Source organism: Arachis hypogaea, chromosome 13 (genome assembly GCF_003086295.3).
Source record: "Arachis hypogaea cultivar Tifrunner chromosome 13, arahy.Tifrunner.gnm2.J5K5, whole genome shotgun sequence".
Lineage (NCBI taxonomy): Eukaryota > Viridiplantae > Streptophyta > Magnoliopsida > Fabales > Fabaceae > Arachis > Arachis hypogaea.
In genome coordinates, this window is record NC_092048.1 from 17,836,747 (window position 1) to 17,856,771 (window position 20,025).

At 29.2% G+C, this 20,025-nt stretch overlaps 1 protein-coding gene across 2 annotated transcripts; it reads left to right on the forward strand.

The window, feature by feature from the left end:
• The first annotated feature begins 1,541 nt into the window (after positions 1-1,541).
• On the forward strand, positions 1,542-19,008 carry LOC112737532 (protein DETOXIFICATION 40). Of its 2 annotated transcripts, none has more exons than XM_025787474.3 (7): positions 1,542-2,110; positions 14,940-15,571; positions 17,051-17,107; positions 17,205-17,443; positions 18,078-18,196; positions 18,318-18,404; positions 18,752-19,008. In XM_025787474.3, the coding sequence occupies exons 1-7, from the start codon at positions 1,775-1,777 to the stop codon at positions 18,815-18,817; spliced, it is 1,536 nt and encodes a 511-aa protein (XP_025643259.1). In that variant the 5' UTR covers positions 1,542-1,774; the 3' UTR covers positions 18,818-19,008. The 2 variants fall into 2 exon arrangements, with proteins under 2 accessions (XP_025643259.1, XP_025643258.1); XM_025787473.2 differs by lacking the exon at positions 1,542-2,110 and adding an exon at positions 13,522-14,056.
• Positions 19,009-20,025: the final 1,017 nt, after the last annotated feature.

Here is a 20,025-nt window from a genome sequence, read left to right on the forward strand (position 1 = left end):
AATGTAGTTAGTGTGTATGATTATTATTCATAATTGGAGGTATGACATGTGCGACTGTGGAAGGCATTTTGAGAGATCTTCCAGGAGTCAAGAGGGTTGTAGTGGCTTTTGCTATTTTGTTGATTGGAATATTGTCTTTGATCCTGAAGTTCCTAGATACTTAGTTGATGGGATTGAAGGGGGAAGCAATGAAAAATTTAAATTACGTGTTAGAAACCCTTATATAAGGATGGCTTCTAAAGATGTTGAGGATAGCTCAACTATGTTTTGACTCTTTATATCTAGCTTGCTTCTTAGTATGAGTATTTTTAATTCTTCCTTTGATAATTTGTGTGTATGCTTCCAATAGTTACACTCTACTTACATTTTCTTTATTTCTTTGAATCCAATGTGAATTCACTTGTTAGATCATGGCCGTGCTTATTGGATGGCTTCTCATTTTAAGTGCAAAATGTTCTCTCTTTTTTATTTTTCAAAGAAAAAAAGTCAGATTATCTTTGTGAAAATACATATAAAGATTCAAACCAAGATTTGATATTATTTCTCAAACAAAAAAATCTTGATTTTCTTAAAAAGTGTATGTTATTTTACAGATTATAATGTTGCACAGCACAATACGAGGGCACATGTAATTGCAGGTTGTTACTGCCAATTAAAGTGGTGTATTGATTATTGTTCATAGCAAACTTTTTCAAGTTGAAAATGAGGGTAATGTGTTGTACCTGTAGGAACAATAACTGACATTTCGATTGCTGGGGCATTTGGAATTGGAGCAGGTATCTAGTACTTGAAGAAAGTGAGAGCTAAAGCATCAGTAACATGTGGAGTCCAAAACAATGAGAACATACTCTTCTGTCTGATATATAATTCTTTCTTTAGAAAAAGTTACGTTAATAAATTCTTTATCTTGTTGTATTGTATAAAATTTGATTTGTTATATTTTTTGGAATAATTTTGACAATTCATTATATATATATATTTATTACTATTATTTCTGTTTCATTTTATTCAATCCTTTTTTTAGTATTTTTTTTTGGTGACTAATCCTTTTTTTAGTATGTTCTTAAGATAAGATATTTTAAAAGTTAAAAAAAAAAGAGAAAATATTTTTGGTATAATTTATATATAAATAAGCAAAAAAATTTATATATAAATAAGCAAAAAAATGATAGTGACAAAATAAAAAGGATTATAGGAATATCTTTTTTGTTGTAGAATCATTATTGAATAGGGATTATAGGAATATCTTTCATTGAATGTTTATAGTTGTAGCGAAATTTTCAATTAGGTCCCTATACTTTTTTTCTTTTCAATTGGGTCTCTAAGGGTATACAAGTAATTTCACAATTCACTAACATTTTTTTGACGTTTAACGTTAATAAGGACTAAATTAAAAAAAAAATTAACGTATAGGGACCCAATTGAAAGAAAAAAAAGTATAGGGACCTAATTGAAAATTTCGCGAAACTATAGGGACCAACAGAGTAATTAAACCATAATTGTATGCATATGATTCAACTATGGATCGTATTGGAGTCCCTGTACCACACGTAGATACCGCCATCGCTTCTAAGTACAGATCAAATCGTACAGTTTCATTTTTTATTATAATTCTTTTGTGTTTTTATAATTTGTCTCCTTCTGGCCAAAGAATAATAAAAGGGTTTCAAGCATCAAGCCTATCATAGCTTTGTCCATATATAAAAGAAAAAGCTTCCATCTCCATAACACAAACAATTATTGTTGCTGTTGGTTCAAAGTTCAATCATTATATATGGGTTCTGCTTCAGAAAATCTCCCTTCAACACCACCATCACCATGTTTATCATCATTTAGTTCTTCAAAGCATGATTTTCATGAATCAAATAATGGTGAACTTGAGAGGATCCTGTCGGACACAAGTGTTCCTCGTTCAAAGAGACTTGGAGCGGCCACGTGGATTGAGTTCAAGCTGCTATTTTACCTTGCTGCCCCTGCAGTTATAGTGTATGTCATCAACTATGTTATGTCTATGTCAACACAAATTTTCTCAGGGCATCTTGGTAATCTTGAGCTTGCTGCCTCTTCCCTGGGAAACAATGGCATCCAAATCTTTGCTTATGGTCTCATGGTAATACATTTTTTCCTTTTTCATTTTTTTGCACAGACACTACCCTGGCTATAATTGCATATTATATAATTTTAATAACATTTTAAAAAATATTGCTAAAATTAAAAGTTTGCAATTTTTTGACATTTAAAAAAAAATTTTTTTTTGTAAGTTAAAAGACGTTGTCAAATTGTAAAAAAAAAACGTTATTTAACTTTAGTAATATTTTTTAAATACGAAGAATATTATAAGGTTATCAGAATTTATTATTTTTGGTAATTAGTTAGCCATCAATATATAAAAATATGGGATAAAGTATGTTATTGAATTATTAGACTAAAAAAATTAAATTAATTAATAAATAAAAATGATGATAAAAAAAAATTCTAATGGTCGTGTAGCATTTCTCTTTAAATATTACTAAAGTTGTATAGCCATTATAATTATTATAGTTATATATACTATATAGAAAGAATATGAATATATATAATTTAATTTTAGAAAAAAATTTGATTCTTTTTTTTTAGAGAGGTTAAAATGATACTTCTTTTTTCTTTATTTGAAAAATATACACTTCTTTTCCTTATAACTTTTAAAAAACTTCATCTTTAATTCATTTTAATTTTTTTTGTGTTAATTAACATTAATTTTATCCATTTTTTAAAAAAAAAATAAATTATTTTTTTACAAAAATACCTTTAGTAAAAATTTATTTTTTTGTGATTAAATTTTATTTTCAGAAATACCATTTACCAAATTATTTTTCTATTGATTAAATTGTATTTATACCAAAATATTTTTAAAAAAGTTTAGAAAAAACTGAAAAAAAAAGGTCATCTAGAAAAGAGAAGTATGGATTCTCTAAGGACAACCTTCAAAAGCAAGGGTGACTGTCATTTGTGTTTTCAAAAAAAATAATTTGATCATTAAAAAAATAATTTGTTATCTTATAAAAAAATAATTTGAACATTAAATTTTAAAAAAAATTAGTAAAATTATAATTTAATTAATAAAAAAATAATTTGTTAAAAAGTATTTTGATAAACAAAATTTAATCACAAAAGAAAATAAAATTTTTCTAAAAGATATTTTTATAAAAAATAATTTAAAAAAATGGGTAAAGTTAAGGTTAGTCAACACAAAAAATTTAAAATGAATCAAAAATTTTTTTAAAAGCTAAAAAAGAAGGGAGTATACATTTTACAAATAGAGGGGAGAAAAATATTATTTTGATATCTCTCAAGAGAATGGAGTATAATTTTCTTTTAATTTTAATATACTATCAGTATAAAACAGTTTTACACATTACACCATACATTAAAGTTAAACTATAAACTATATATAGATTAATTTTAATACATTGAGAATGTAAAATATTTTACACAATAATTTAATCACATTTGTTTATTTAGATAACCATTTATGTTGTCAATATAAAAAATAATTATTTTATTCACATGACATTACATAATTAAACTTAGGGAAATTTATTGAAATAAATTATTTGGAGGTAGATTTTACCCAATTACAACTTTTGAAATAGCAAGACGTAAATACAATATTTCATATCTCTATAGAAACCGCTACTGGTAGTAGCGATTTATAGAAGAACGTAAACCGCTACTAGCAGTCGTGATTTACGTTGGTTAGCATTTTACACAGAAACTGCTATAGGCAGCAGTGGTTTCTGTTGAGTGTGGCATGTGCATAAACTGCTACCGGCAGTAGCGGTTTATGTGTTGGATGGCGTGAACGTAAACCGCTGGAGACAGTAGCGATTTACATTGAGTGTGTGTGCATGGTGGTTTGCTATATATACCTCTCCAAGGCATTGAGGTAGAAGAGGAGTGCCATTTCTCACAAATAGATGGTGAGGAGGGTTATGTAGCTCTAGTGCATTGCTCTGGGAAAATTCAAAAAAAACAAAAGGTACAGTGTGAAATTTACGGATAGAGAACCGCTTAGTATTTTTATCCGGTCGTCGAGTACGTTGGTAGAGATAAAACACAGCATATTATAGAAGTTGGGTGTGTGTGGGATAAAGTGGATAAAAATTGTTCTACAAGATTTTTATTGCCGTTGTGTCAGACGGTGTGAAATAGTATGAGACATTTGTGATAGGGTTCGATGAAGACATGCAGGTCTTGTTTCACTGTCGACAGAATTTTTCAGAGGTTAGAATACCCGAGTTGCTTACGAAGTTGGAAGATGGCGTCGACAGCTCTGAGGCATTGGCGCCGAATCCTCAGTCGACGACGATGGGCAATGCCTCAACGTTGATGCCTGTGGTAGCACCTTCAGGTCCGATCCCTGATCCTCCACGTGTTGCGGCTGGTATTGATGGTGTGTCTCGTGGTGTTCTTGATTTTGAAGTTGAGGCCGGACCGGATCAAGTTATGCACATGCCACACTCAATAGAAACCGTTACTGTCTCCAGCGATTTACGTTCACGTCATCCAACACGTAAACCGCTACTGTCTGTAGCGATTTATGCACATGCCACACTCAACATAAATTATTACTACATATAACGGTTTCTGTGTTAAAATGCTAATCAACGTACATTCTTCTGTAAACCGCGACTGCCAGTAGCGATTTACATTCTTCTATAAACCGCTACTGCCAGTAGCGATTTCTATAGAAATATAAAAAAATTGCATTTACGTCTTGTCATTTCAAAAATTATATTTGAGTAAAATTCTTCTCCAAATAATTTATTTTAATAAATTACCCTTAAATTTACTTTGAAAAACTATTTATTTGCACACATAAAAACTATTTAGATTATTTTTTTGTAATGAATTTTGTCCGTGTTTAAATTTATGATGATTAAAAAGAATTATTTACTCGACAAACTATTATATTATATGGTTTGTCAACTACTAGTGTGATTAGGTTCTTAGTTTAAATATCAACTATCTAAATTAAAGTTATAGTAATTTTACTCCAAAATCCCATTTCATACATTCAAAATGATAATATAAAGAATATATTCAGATATTTGAAAATGTAATTGAAACATTATGTGTTGAATGGAGTGAGATAACAGCAACTAAAAATTATTTGACTTATTTCATAACTAATTTAAAATTATTCTTTATCTATCAATACCACTCTAAAGATACCATATTGATGAAAAACATGATGATCACACTATAATAAATTAGTGAAAAACATGATATCACACTGTAATAAAAATTTACATTCTTTTCTTTCCACCTTTTATTCAGTGTGGTAAAGAAGGTACATTTTTTCTTATTCTTTGTCGTTCTTTTATTTCTCTTTTTCTATTATTTTAGTCTCTGTTTTTTTTTTTTTTTTTTGTAAAAAATCATATATAAAAATAAATATTCACTCTTCTTAGAAACAAATAACAAAGACTAATAGAAGCAAATAGAATTAAAATATTTTACATAAAAAATTATTATGGAAAATAGTAAACATATACATACATGGGTTAAAAATAATAAGAAATGCTAAGAGGCTACATTTTTAGTGAGAAAAAAAGGTAGAATTATCTAGTGTTCAATAAAATGTAAAAAAAATGTTAGTCACTCAACATTTTTAAAAAATAATAAACAAATTTAAAATTTATGTAAGGAAAGTAAAATGCACTATCAAATATAAACATTCATATAGACGAATAAAATATATAAAACTGAGTATTTTAACATTTAATTTTATTTAAAAAAGTAAACATGCACGGTAGAAAGAAAAAAAGACGCATGATTAACAAAAAAGAATTAGTCTAAAGAATTAACTTTTAATTAATTAACATTGGCCATTATTTAATTGTAAAAACTTTTATTTTTTGAGATTTATTAAAATTTAGCATTCATGATTTAGAACTCAAAAATTTAAAATAAAAAGGATAATTAATATGCATTACATGAAAATAATGAAGTTGGTTTCTTAATTGAATTCCTAAAAAAAATAAAAAGATTTAATATGCATAACGTTTTTGAAGATAAACAGAACTGAATGAATATGCACGAACATGAAAATAATGAAGAGAAAATAAATGAAGGGATTGTAAAGGAAATGAGACAACATAACTAATAAAGAATGTGGTAGAAGAGAAAAAATGGAAAATATATATATATAAAAAGAAAGAGAAGAATGAAATAATTATAAAGAAGAAAAACAGACAAAAAAAGGAAAGGAAATTTAATTACCCACTTAAAAGATATATATAAAATAAGTTATAGCCAGAAATTTTGAGTAAAAATTGATAATTTTAAGATCTAAATGTTCTTGTAGACTTCTTGCTAGCTTAAATGTTGTTGTTGACTTCTTTGTTAGCTTCTTTTTTTTTTTTTTCTTTTTTTAGTATCAAACTCATAAATATAATTTTAGAGATTAAATAATATATATTGGTGAAAACTCAGGTGAAGTCGACTTCACGCGAAGTTGATATCTGAGAGCCGTTAGATGAAAATTTAGTCAAAATTAATCAAATCATCTAACGGCTCTTAAGTATCAACTTCACGTGAAGTCGACTGCACCTGAGTTTTCACCGTGAATATTTTTTCTAACAAAAGATTAGACCACGAGTTCCGCACGGTTAGGTAAGTCTTTTCTCCCTCAATGCATTTTTGTAAATTGGAAACAAGAAACGAAGATTGCATGCATGGCGCGGGACCATGAGTTAATTAATGCATGTCTTCTTCTTTCAATATTTTCATTTTTGTTTGGGTGTTACTTTTTAAGAAAGAAATTAAACAAACTAAATAAGGGAGATACTTCTCAATATAGAAATGGAATTTCTTTCCTACCTATTTGATCTTAGCGAAATTATTGGTTGTTTCAAAAACAATTATTATTTTTAATGCAATAATGTAATAAAAAAGTATAGAGAATCAATTTTTAGTTAGTTAATTTTAAAATTTAAATTTATAATTTAAGATTAAAAATTTATGATTTAAAATTTAAATTTAAAATAAATAAAATAATTCTAAATAAGTTAGCTGATGTTAATTAAAAAGAGTGATGACCTTAACCTTATATTACTATAATGTAATATGTATATTTACTCACTTGATACATTTTAAGTTTGCAATATATATATATATATATATATATATATATATATATATATATATATATATATATATATATATATATATATATATATATATATATATATAATTAACAAAAGGTCCAGGATACAATAAAAAAAGGTAAAAAAAAAATATAAATATAATTTTTCCTTTCTTAATAGAATTTGCTATCGTGTAAAAAAAAGTGTCAAATATAATATCCTTGCTTCACTGGGATAAAGAGCTCATATCATTTACTATACATCTAATTTTTACCCTTGTTTTGCATAACAAAATTCTGGCAAAATTTCATGATTTATTAATTCTTCCAATACTTAATCTTTTCAAAATATAGTCGTACCCAAAGAGGCAAGGAGTAAAAGAATAGTAAAAACTACTTTTCATGTTTCCAATACCTCAACATTAGCACGTTTTTGAAAACGTATCTTGACTTTTCTTTGGACCAATGTCTAAAAGAGCTAGGGCCATAAGAGAAAGTATAGGGAGTCAATGACCTAAGCGTACAATGTGTACAATGAAGGTTTAAAAAGTATTAGAGATATTATTATTAGTGTTACATTGTCCTGTCAGGTTACGCTTTTGGGATGAGTAGTTTCAAGACATGGTATAAGAGTTCCAGATCCAGAAAGTTAGGAGTTCGAACCTTGGTGAACCCAAAATTAACTTTTTATAACATGAGATGTTTATTATCCCTAGTATGTTCATTTGATTTATAAACCAAATATTTAGCCCATTGTACACATTGTACACTTAGGCCATTGGCTCCCTAACACTACTTGGCCATAATGGTCCTATAAATTATGTTATATACTTTTATATTTAAAATTTAGATTAATTTATTTTGAGATTTTTTTTAGGTAAGTATTTTTTAAACAATTTTTTTATGTGAATTTATTTTTCAAACAAAAAAAATTATAAATACCAATAAATTAATTATAGTAAAGATAAAGTTTAAAATATTATTAGATTTTGAAAAAAAATAAGATTAATTATACTATTTTTAATCTTAACCCTCTTAGTGTTAGAATTATGGTTGTGCCACTAGTACTCTAATGATGCAATATACATAATCTAACATATTGCAAATAATCAAGTAAAGTAACAACTTATTCTGCAGTTTAAACGCGTAACTTCATAAAAAGTGATTTCATTTTGAGATAATAAATATGAAAGTTAGTGACCTGTATCTATATATATATACGATAACAATTGATTAAATATGAATAAATAATTTTATATTAACAAATACATAAATACTACCAATTAAATGGAGAAAACCCCTTCATACAAACGATGTTGTTTTACAAATGTCTATATATACACTTAAATAACATAATTTTATTTGACAATGACATAAAAAAAATCTTACGTACGCAATTTTACACTACAAAACAAAATTTATAAAAATGACATCAACGTTACGGCACCTTTATAAAACTGTCATAATATTCGTTCATTACGGTAATTGTTCTATGCTAATTATTACTACTTTTGTTTAATTCTATGGTAATTGCCACTACTTCAATTTATTTTTAGGTCATGAATTGAGGTTTTATGCAAGGTTACAAAAACCGAACCAGTCAAGTAATTGATGGGTTCGATCAAAGTTTAACCAGTTTAATTAAATATAAAATAAAAATATTAAAAATTTTATATATAATTTTAAATATTTAAATTTAATAATTTTTAAACTAATAAAATTTAAAATTTTATATTTTCATATAATAAATTATCCATAATTTAATATTAAAAGTTCACAAAACAATTTTAAATATCAAAGTTTATAACTAAAAAAAAAAAATTAAAACGCACATAAATGGCAAATACATAATGTTCTATTACCAAAAGAAACAACATTAACAAATAAATTTTTAACTAATCAAAGGCATTACTCATCATCACAAATCATAATCATCATTAAGTGTTCTAATATCTCCATCATAAGTAGGTAATCCAAAGCCACATCTTTAGAAGTACCACCAAAATAAGTCGCATTTGAGAAATCAATTTCAACATATGGCATATCTACATCAACTTTCATATTTACTCCATCTAATAAAATAGAATAAAAAGTCAAGAAGAATTCAAAATTAACACGGTAAACTCAGGACCATCTTCATATGCCATTACCCAAAAATCTGTCGTATCAATATTTTGAATGTCAATTTGATCAAAATTTTCTCTTCTTTCAATGCAACCTAGATTGAAGGCTTAGATTATGGGTCACATAAATAATGTCACTTAGGCTTAGATTATAGATTGAATGGATTTGTTCAAAAAGGCTCCAGTTCCTTTCACATCCAAATGAAGATGTTTAAAGAAAAAGACGAATCGTCATTTTTTGTAAATTAGGAGCACTCCAACTGTGTAGCCTCCACCATTCACCTACACCGATATAAAAATCAAATATCGTTTATCACACAATATTTAAAAAACATTCAAAGTAAATTGAAACTAGAAATAAAATTACTTACCATGTTCGAGTCCCTTTGTGCTCTCAAAGCACTTTCCCTCTTAAAACTCTTTTTACGATATCAATATACAATTGTATCTCTTGCATTGCAACAACTGAGTCATCGCAAAGTTATCAACATCAACTAAATCAAGTAAAGGCCTCAAAATATTTACATTCTCAACAAAACCTTCACTATAAAAAAAAAGTTGGATTCAAAAAGTAAGCCACTGCATGGAGATAACACTTCAAATGCTTATCTCACCGCATTTTCAAGATACTTATAACGTGTGTGTACAACTTTTTGATTTCTAAACATTGTCTTGATAGCATTTTTGGCTCTTTGCATGCCTTCATACACGCGTATCTCAAAGAGGGTTTCTCATCAGCATCAACAATCTTCAACAACTTAATAGGAGGATCAACAAATTTCACAGTAATAACACAATCTTGCCAAAATTTATTATCCAAGGCAATTAAACTAATAATCTTCCTATTAGCACTTTTGGCTAATTTATGAGAAGCGAAAAATTTGTCCACCATCAATAATTTGCGAATCTTCTTTATGATCATATATACTTTTCAAAGTAATGAACATAGTGGCAAAATGTGTGACTCCTGGTCGAACAATTTTTTTCCAACTTTATATTTTTTTAATCCAAGACAAGAAGATCATATGATTGTAAACAAACACAGTTACCTTTGAAGGACGGGAGACAAGGTCAACTATGTGAAGAATACTTGTTATATCTTTTAAATTAAGATTGACACAATAGACAGCACAAGGAGACTAAAAAATATTTGGATACTTTTTTATAAATGAATTCTTCAGCATATACATAATTCGCAGCATTATCAGTAACTACATGCACAATGTTACTAGGCCCAACCCACTCAATAACATCAGCAAATAAATTAAACAAGGTATCAATAGTTTTTATCATATTAGAAACATCAACAGACTTAACATATGACATACCAGCAGGACAATAAACTAAAATGTTAATTAAGGTTTGTTGCCTTTGATCAGTTCAACCATCTGCCATTAGTGTACATCCGGTATTTTTTCATGAGTTCCTATAGCTTTCAACAAGCAACTGAGACTTTTTAACTCTCATTTCAACATATGGCGGTCCCTTAAAACCAGGTCCAATTGCAACAATAATACCATCTAGGTAGGTTAAAAGTAAGGTGATTGAATTACATTGAATGAAATACGTGCATCAATGATCCATTTTGCAAGCCTCAACTTAGCCTTGTGCACAATCTGTTTACTGGCCAAGACACTTTTCAAGGTCGATTGAGACCCTGGAGTAGTTATTTTCTTAAAATACCTATCAATTGGTGTAACAACAATAGCTCTTCTCTTTCCTTTGTCTTTCATTGTTATAGAAACTGGAGATTGTACAAAGTTAGGGGATTCACACTTTTTTGTTCTTGTATTTTCACATCATAACAATCTTCAGCAAAATTTTTTCATCTTTTTTTTTTATTTTTCTCCAAAAGCCTTTTGATTGAAGTTCAACATCTTCAATCACTTTGTTACAAACTTTAATTTGTCCAAGAATTTTTGTAAAGTGATATTTCATTCTATGTATCTTCCCTCTATTGTAAGTATTCAAACAAAAGATACATGTATATTGTGCCTTGTGATTTTTGTTATACTTCACAGCAAAATATTACCAAGTTGGATCAAATTTTCTTTGAGAAGAACCCTTTGGGATTCTTGAACAAAACTGTCTTGTGGCAGTTGGACAATATTGTTCTATCTTCAACATACAACTAAAAAAAATTAACCATCAACAAAATTAACTCAGCAAAAAAAATTAATGGAATCATTCAATTCAACCATTATTTCAGAAATTCAACAACTCAGAATAAAAAAAAATTAATAACATCAATATTATTACCTCAGCAACTCAGAATCAGTAAATCCAGCAACTTAGAATTAGTATTATTAACAAAAGTACAAAACAAACAAAAATAAATTGAAACAATAATGCTTACCGGTGGCAAAGGAGGAAGGGAAGTGATGGCAACAGAGGAATGGGAAGCGACGACAACGGAGGAAGGAAAGTGAGTTTGGACAGAGAGCGACAGAGAGCTCGAAGAGGGACATTGAGCTCGAACAAAGACAGAGAGAGCTCTCAAAGAGACGATGACCGAGCATCCCTTCGCGACGGTGACGCCACAAGCTCTATGCAGACCTTCATGTGACAGCGAGGAGAGGAAGAACGATGAGAAGAGGGCTAAGCAAACCTTCCACAGATGACAACAACACCCACGGTCTGTCCAGCGACAACACCCTCTACCGAAGGATAAGAGTTCGGCGATGACTTTAAAGAGGGATGATGGTTGGGTTCCAACAAGGTTTAGGGTTGGGTTTGAGTCAGAGAGAGAAAAGAGTGGGCATTGGTGTATCTCGGTCCTCTAAAATCATATTTGTTTTTATTTTAAATCAAAACGACACTATTTCGAGGGCATACCACCGAACTGGTAATCCTAAAAAAATCTGACCGGTTCTATTGATTCATCAGTTAACTGCCAGTTCGGCCGATTTTCAAACTGATTTTTTGCCAGGTAGTTCTCAACGTCAACCAAATCAGTTAGATGACCGACTTTTGATTAATTTGATCGAATCGACCGGTCCAGTTCGATTTTCAAAAAGATGGTTTTTTGGGCACATGTTCGTTGTTGTGTTATTATAAAAAAAAAGAGTAATAATAGAATCATTTTATCCGGTTAAACTTCTAAAATAGAACTTAAAATTATGTCGTTTTTTTTTAAATGTGATTCTTGATAATCTTGACGATTAAAATCGCCATAATTATCCAAAGAAACAACCATTTTAACCAAAGTTTTTTGTAGTGTTATGGCAAAAAAAAAGACCTTAGTGTAATCTATTTTTGTTTAATAATGACCTACATTCATTTAAACAACAAAATTAAAACAATAAATAAATTAGAACAAGAGATTCATTCTATACAAAAAACAAAAAACACTTAACATTTTCTAAACTCCTAATAGTCACAAGAGAATTTGCACATAAATTGGATAGTACTACTAGGTAGAAAATGGGGTGTAAACAACTTAAACAACAGGCTGCACCTCGGACCCATTGAATCAAAAAATATCTTACCTATTTACACCCACCACAATCCTAACCTCTCACTTTTCATGGTTCCACATTTCTTTCCTTTTAGCACAGCCGCTTTACTTCTCCTTTTCTGTTGCGCTGTCACTAATACACCTCACCGCCACCGCCACCGTCTGAAAAAGCAACGCGCCGCAGCCACTTCACCTTCTTCTCCCATGCGTCGTACCTCCCATGTGCTCTCTACAACTGATGCCGCCGCTGTACCTTCTTCTTTGCGCCGCGTCACCCCTGCTCTCGTCGCCGCCGCTGCACCTTCTTCTCCCATGCGTCGCACCACGCGTTTCGAACGAATAAGCTGGTCTTCTTCTCCCCCCTGCGTTCGCAACGCTGCCGATCATCCTGAACTCTCCCTACATTACGTCATCTGAAGAATCAACGCAACCGCTCGTCTGTCCCGTAGCGATAATGGTTGTTTCTTTTCATGTTTTTGAATATTTTTTTAATGATGGCTTGGATGTTTCTTTTATTTTAGGTGGATGTTTTTTTTTTTTTTTGCAATGGAGGACGGCAACATGAGGGAGCAAGAAGGAACGCCAGCATTGAAGAGGGAAGAAAAAGAAGAAGAAAAAAATTTGGGTGGAGGCGCAACAAGCTAAGAGAAATTAGAATTTGTGGGGTGAGTGGGAGTGAAAATAAAATTAAGTTTTGATTATAATTATTAAAAGTATAATTTTTAAAATTAATTAAACATTCCGTTTTTATCCCCTATACTTTCTCAAATATTTTTCAACTAAAAAGGTCATTGTCACCAGCCTCCAACATTGTACATAGATTACGAAATTGAAGCAAATTTACTATTTAGTCTATATTCTATAGTCCTAGTAGCCAAGTCGTATTTGTTCCCCTGCATATATATATATAGAGAGATGCTACCCTGTACCCCCCATCAGCCTCAAGCAAAGGTTCGATTAGCATAACAGTATAACACAAGTAACATGGGTTCTCCTCCTTCAAACCATGTCTATGATGTTGATGAACCTTTGCTAACACCTTCAACACCACCACAACCTCTGCAAAATTTATCATTTAGTTCGAAGCACGATGAATCATCAAATACTGGTGAACTTGAGAGGATACTGTCAGACACAAGTGTTCCTCTTTCAAAGAGAGTTGGAGCAGCAACATGGATTGAGTTAAAGTTACTATTTTACCTTGCTGCCCCTGCAGTTATAGTGTATCTCATTAACTATGTTATGTCCATGTCCACACAAATATTCTCTGGTCATCTTGGTAATCTTGAGCTTGCTGCTGCTTCCCTTGGAAACACTGGCATCCAAGTCTTTGCCTACGGCCTCATGGTATTTACAATTCTGCCCCCCCCCCCCTTTTTTATCTTTTTTTTTTTTCGAATTCAATCCTAAATATTTTTTGTTAGAGACAATTTTGTTCAAGATTTGAAAACCTTCTTAGTATGCCATGCTTCTATTTTTCTTTCCTTTCCCTTTTTGAAATTTTTTTGAAAAGAACATCCATGGGAGATAATTCTTTTTGATATATATATCAGTAAATACGGATATATCTTTCTGTTGAAATTCCAACGGTAGTTTGCCACTGATAAGAGTAACAGTAACAGATTGGTAGAGTTAGTTACTTGAGAACTAGTCTTCTGTTTTGGCAGTTATAACTGCTTTCTTCTTTTATAGCGGTGTATTGTCTGTATAAGTGTGTGAATGAATCATTTTCGTCTTGCCCTCTGACGAGTCATTTACGAGTCATGCTAGTTTTACATAAAAAATAAAGTTATTAAATCAGTAGATCATATAAAAAATACATTATAATACAAAATATACATTTAAAAATATTAATATATATATTTATATACAAATATATAATAACTAATTTGATAACTGATTTTTTATAAGCAAATCGCATTTTTGTTTGGGCACATATGAGTATATGACCACTACTCTGCCTTATTGCTTCTGTTTGCAAGTGTGCCACTCAAAGCTAATATGCAGAGTTATATTAGTCCAAGTATTCAATCACTAAAATTGAATCTAGTGTTCAAGTTCCATTTATATAGTGAAACAAATGTATTTGATAATGATATAGTGAAATAAATAACAGAAAAAAAATACAATTCAGACAGTAAAAAAATACAATATTTGTTGTGATTATATAGGAAAATGAAATAATTTTAAGATATTTTAATTCAATTGAACTTTGATGTGTGATGAACAGTTGGGGATGGGTAGTGCTGTAGAGACATTATGTGGACAAGCATACGGGGCACAAAAATTCGAAATGCTTGGAGTATATCTACAAAGATCAACAATCCTTTTATCAATAGCAGGTATAGTCCTAACATTCATCTACATATTCTCGGAGCCCATTTTGGTCTTTTTAGGAGAATCCCCAAGAATCGCATCGGCAGCAGCACTTTTCGTGTACGGCCTAATCCCACAAATATTTGCGTACGCCGTAAACTTCCCAATCCAGAAGTTTCTACAGGCACAAAGCATAGTGGCACCGAGCGCGTACATCTCAACCGCGACGTTGGCGATTCACGTGCTGTTGAGTTGGTTGGTGGTGTACAAGGTGGGGTTGGGTTTGTTAGGAGCGTCGTTGGTGTTGAGCTTTTCGTGGTGGGTGATAGTGGTGGCGCAGTTTGTGTACATTGTGAAGAGTGAGAGGTGTAAGGACACGTGGCGGGGGTTTAGCGTTCAAGCGTTTTCCGGGCTGCCGGAGTTTTTTAAGCTGTCTGCTGCTTCGGCTGTGATGCTGTGTCTTGAGACGTGGTACTTTCAGATTCTTGTTCTGCTTGCTGGCTTGTTGCCTCACCCTGAGTTGGCCCTTGATTCACTTTCTATTTGGTAACTCTTTACTCTCTAATTTCTTCAACTTTAATTTGTATGCACCCATATTTTTATATAGTCGTATAATTATATATATTTTTTTAAATATAAAAAATAATTATTTTTATTAATATAATATTAATAAAATATTCTTTATAATTACTCGCTATCTCAACATCATATTGAAATATAACAGTAACCTAGAAAAAAAGTAGTGGTCATTTTCAGAGAAAGCTACATGCTAAAGAATAATGTACTCTCTTTTTTTTCTATTGATGTCACATAATACACATGATGGCATAATTTTGGCATTTACGGTGCTGATGGAAAAGAACAGTGATCCATTATATATACCTGTCGTTATAAAGCATATAGATCCAATTCTTCATTCCCTCATATCAGTGAATCATCATCAATAATGTTTAAAGAGTATTGTTCAAGCACGGACTTCGAATTTCAACGATTAAGATAAGTTCTGAATTCTTTAAAGGGTATAGGCAACATTCAAATAAAGTTACTCAACGATAGATAACCAAAACAAAATTGATGTGTATCATAATATCTAATTGTCTATTGTTTTTCTCTGTCTTCCTCTCCTAAATGCCAATGTTGCGTTTCAAAATCAAATTACCATATTTTTTTTGTCATGAAAATTACCATATTTTTAAATAAACTTCAACATATAGATTCTAGAAACAAGTTGTGGGTCTTTACAAAATTTTGTTCTTAACAATTGCGTTCACTAAAGTTAGGCCTGCTTTATAAACAGTATATATACTATTCTGTAGCTTACATAGCATTTTTGTATTCTTATATAGTTATTCAATTCCTAACCTTTATGTCAAAATCGAATTGTAGAAGCCTACTTCTAACTTTTGTAATGCAACGAGCATAGCAATTTCTTTTCATATTAATTAATCCAGTCTTATCCTATGCTGTTTCATTAAACTAGCTTTTATTTTATATATGTTTAATATGGTCCAACATTTTCATATGTTTTTTATTATGCGTCTTTTCGTGTGGCTTTAAAACTACTTTGTTATCTATGGAGGGAAAAAAATCATTAAGTATTACATAACAAAAATGAGAAACTAATAATTCCATATGTTTGTATGGAACTACAGTCACTTAAATACAAAATATGTGCGATAGTTGAGTCAAATATTTTTGCTCAAATAATAATCATAAATGATGAATATCATATTAAAAAAAAGATAAATATTAATGGATGAATACTTTTTATTAGTATTAATCAATACTTTAGGCTAATATTTTATTTTTGTACTATTAAAATTTAGAATTTATGATTTAAAATTTAACATAAAAATCTTTTTATTAGTTAAACATTGGCTAAAAATGTAATATTGTTCATAAAAAATAAATAGTATGCTAAAATTGTACAGGATCAAAATTAAATAACAAAAATAAAGCATTGAATATATGAACCAAAAAACAAAACTACTCCTTATTTAAAAAGCCTTGTTTATTTTATTGCAGTACCACGGTGTCTGGATGGGTGTTCATGATCTCAGTAGGATTTAACGCTGCTGCAAGGTTAGACTAACTTGTTTTTCATACCCTTTGGCATTATGGAAATTATTCCATAATGATTTAATATTATTGACATAGATATATGATATGATGGATGCAGTGTGAGAGTGAGCAACGAGCTAGGAGCTAGGAATCCAAGATCAGCATCATTCTCAGTGGTGGTAGTGACAGTGATATCATTCGTGTTATCAGTGATAATAGCAATAGTGGTTCTATTATTGAGGGATGTCATAAGCTATGTCTTCACCGAAGGAGAAGAGGTTGCTGCTGCTGTCTCTGATCTCTGCCCTCTCCTCGCTCTTTCCATTGTCCTCAACGGCATTCAGCCCGTCTTATCCGGTACTCATATTTATGTCTTTCAAACTAACTTTTTCAAATATTCTACTAATTCAAACGATATATGCTTTTTCTTCTCCATGTTTGTGATTTTTGTAAGAATAAAATATATTTTTGTCCTTTAACGTTTGTAATTTTTTTAAAAATAAATTTTTTTAAAAATATCTCAAACGTTTAATTTTATTTAGTTTTGTCTTTAACGTTTTCAATTTATTTAATTTTGTCTCTAATATTTTATTCTTTATGTCAAAACTATCTCTAAAATTTTTTATTTTGTCCCTGATATTTTATATGGAGTTAACGTTCAGGAATAATTTTGATAAAAATAAAAAATATTAGGAATAAAATTGAATAATGCAACAAAACATTAAAAATATTTTAAAAAATTTTTTTTCCAACAGTATATACTTTACTCTTTTTATAAAAAATATTTTTATCATTTAATTTTATTTTTAATATTTTTTATTTATACTAAAATTACCTCTAAACGTTAACTTTATCTAAAATTTTATAAATAAAATTAAAATATTCAAAAATAATTGACATAAATAAAAAATATTTAAAATAAAATTAAATATTAAAAACAAAAAATATACTTTATTGTGACTGAAAATATTTGAATTAATTATAACTTTAGGGGTGGCCGTTGGATGTGGATGGCAAACTTTCGTTGCATATGTAAACGTTGGTTGCTACTATGGAGTTGGCATACCATTGGGCTCGGTTCTTGGTTTCTATTTTAAGCTCAGTGCCAAGGTAAATAATTCCACTAATGAGGTCAATTATTTGTATTCTCACCCAAAGATGTTGCCCTTAATTAGAAATTTTTGCATGGTTATATTCTGTATATTGATATTGAATGTGTATATGTGTGTAGGGAATATGGATTGGAATGCTCGGTGGCACGGTTTTGCAAACACTTATTTTGATGTGGGTCACATTTCGAACGGATTGGACTAAAGAGGTAAAATAATTAAAATGCCTAATGCAATGATTATTTAATGCTTTTAAATAATTATAATGAATATTATAATGAATTATTTCGTCAATTTTTTCAACTATTTAATTACATTTCATATTACTTTGATAGCCAAATTTAGTACATTTTAGAAAATTAAGATATCATTAAATGTTATCTAATGTTATTACTTTATTTTGTATTATATTATTATACTTTAAATCCAATGGTTAAATTGATATGTATATCTATACAAAATTATTTTAAGATATAAGTATGAGAAATAGGTTTACACCTAATATATAAATGAAAAATTTATTTCTAGTTAATGATGGAAACTTTATTGATTGAAGGTTGAAGAAGCATCAAAGAGGTTGAATAAGTGGGACGAAAATAAGGAGCCACTTCTGAAGAACTGAATGGCATATATAGTAGTTTTAAACTTTTAATATTGTGGTTGGTCCATAGCTCCATATAAGTGAAGCTGGAGGAGACCTTCTAATTATTTATCTATTATCTATTCTCTATTATATCTCTCTAATTTTAAAGACAAAATGTACTATATGTCACTTTTTTTATTGAAATTAGAATCAAATCTTTCCCTCCAAAATTAAAGAATTATCATCTCTTCCTTACTAATTTTACAATCAAAATGTATCACATGTCACTCTCTCATTGTAATTAAAATTAAATCCTTCCCTTCAAAATTAAAGAATTCTTCTCTCCTCCTTACTAATTTTACAACCAAAATATACCGCATGTTACTCTCTTATTACAATTAAAATCAAATCTTTCCCTCCAAAATTAAAGAGTTCTCTCCTCCTCCCTCTTCCTTTTTCTATTTCTCTCATTCTTTCAGCCACTCTATCTATTTTATATATCATTATCAATATCAATTATTAATTACTAATTTGACAATCAAAATGTGAAATATGACATTCTTTAATTGCATTAAAATTAAAATTGAAATATTAAAATTGAAATTGAAATATATCTATATTATGTATTATATATCATATATTACTATCTAATTTAATAATCAAATGTGTCACATGACACTCTCTTATTAAAATTGAGAGAAAATATTTTTTTTTTCAAAATTAATAAACTTCCTTCCTAAATTCTCTCATCTACCTCTCTCCAATTTTCTATTTCTCTCTACTATTTTTACTTTATATATAATTTATATTTTATATTAGTAATTTGACAAATCAAAATATGTCATCCGATATTTTTTTACAATTATAATAAAATTTTTTCTTCCAAAATTAACAAACTCTCACTCTCACTCTCATTCTTCATCTTTATCTTTCTCTCTCTTTTCTCTCATTTTCTATTTTTCTATCTTTCTCTTCTACAGAAAATAAAATTAACAAAATAATATAATTTAATAAAAAATATTATTATTGTTATTATATACATAGTTTTTAGTTTTTTCTTTAGTGTTAAATTTTTACCGCTTATCTTTCTAATCTATATTTTTATTTCTCTTTTTTCAAATATTTATTACATATATAATTTTGAGAGAATACTAATGTTATAATTAAAAGTTAGAATCAAGATTTAATTATTTTAAAAAAAATTAATTTTGAGTTAATTTTATAACTATCAGTATAATTTTTTTATA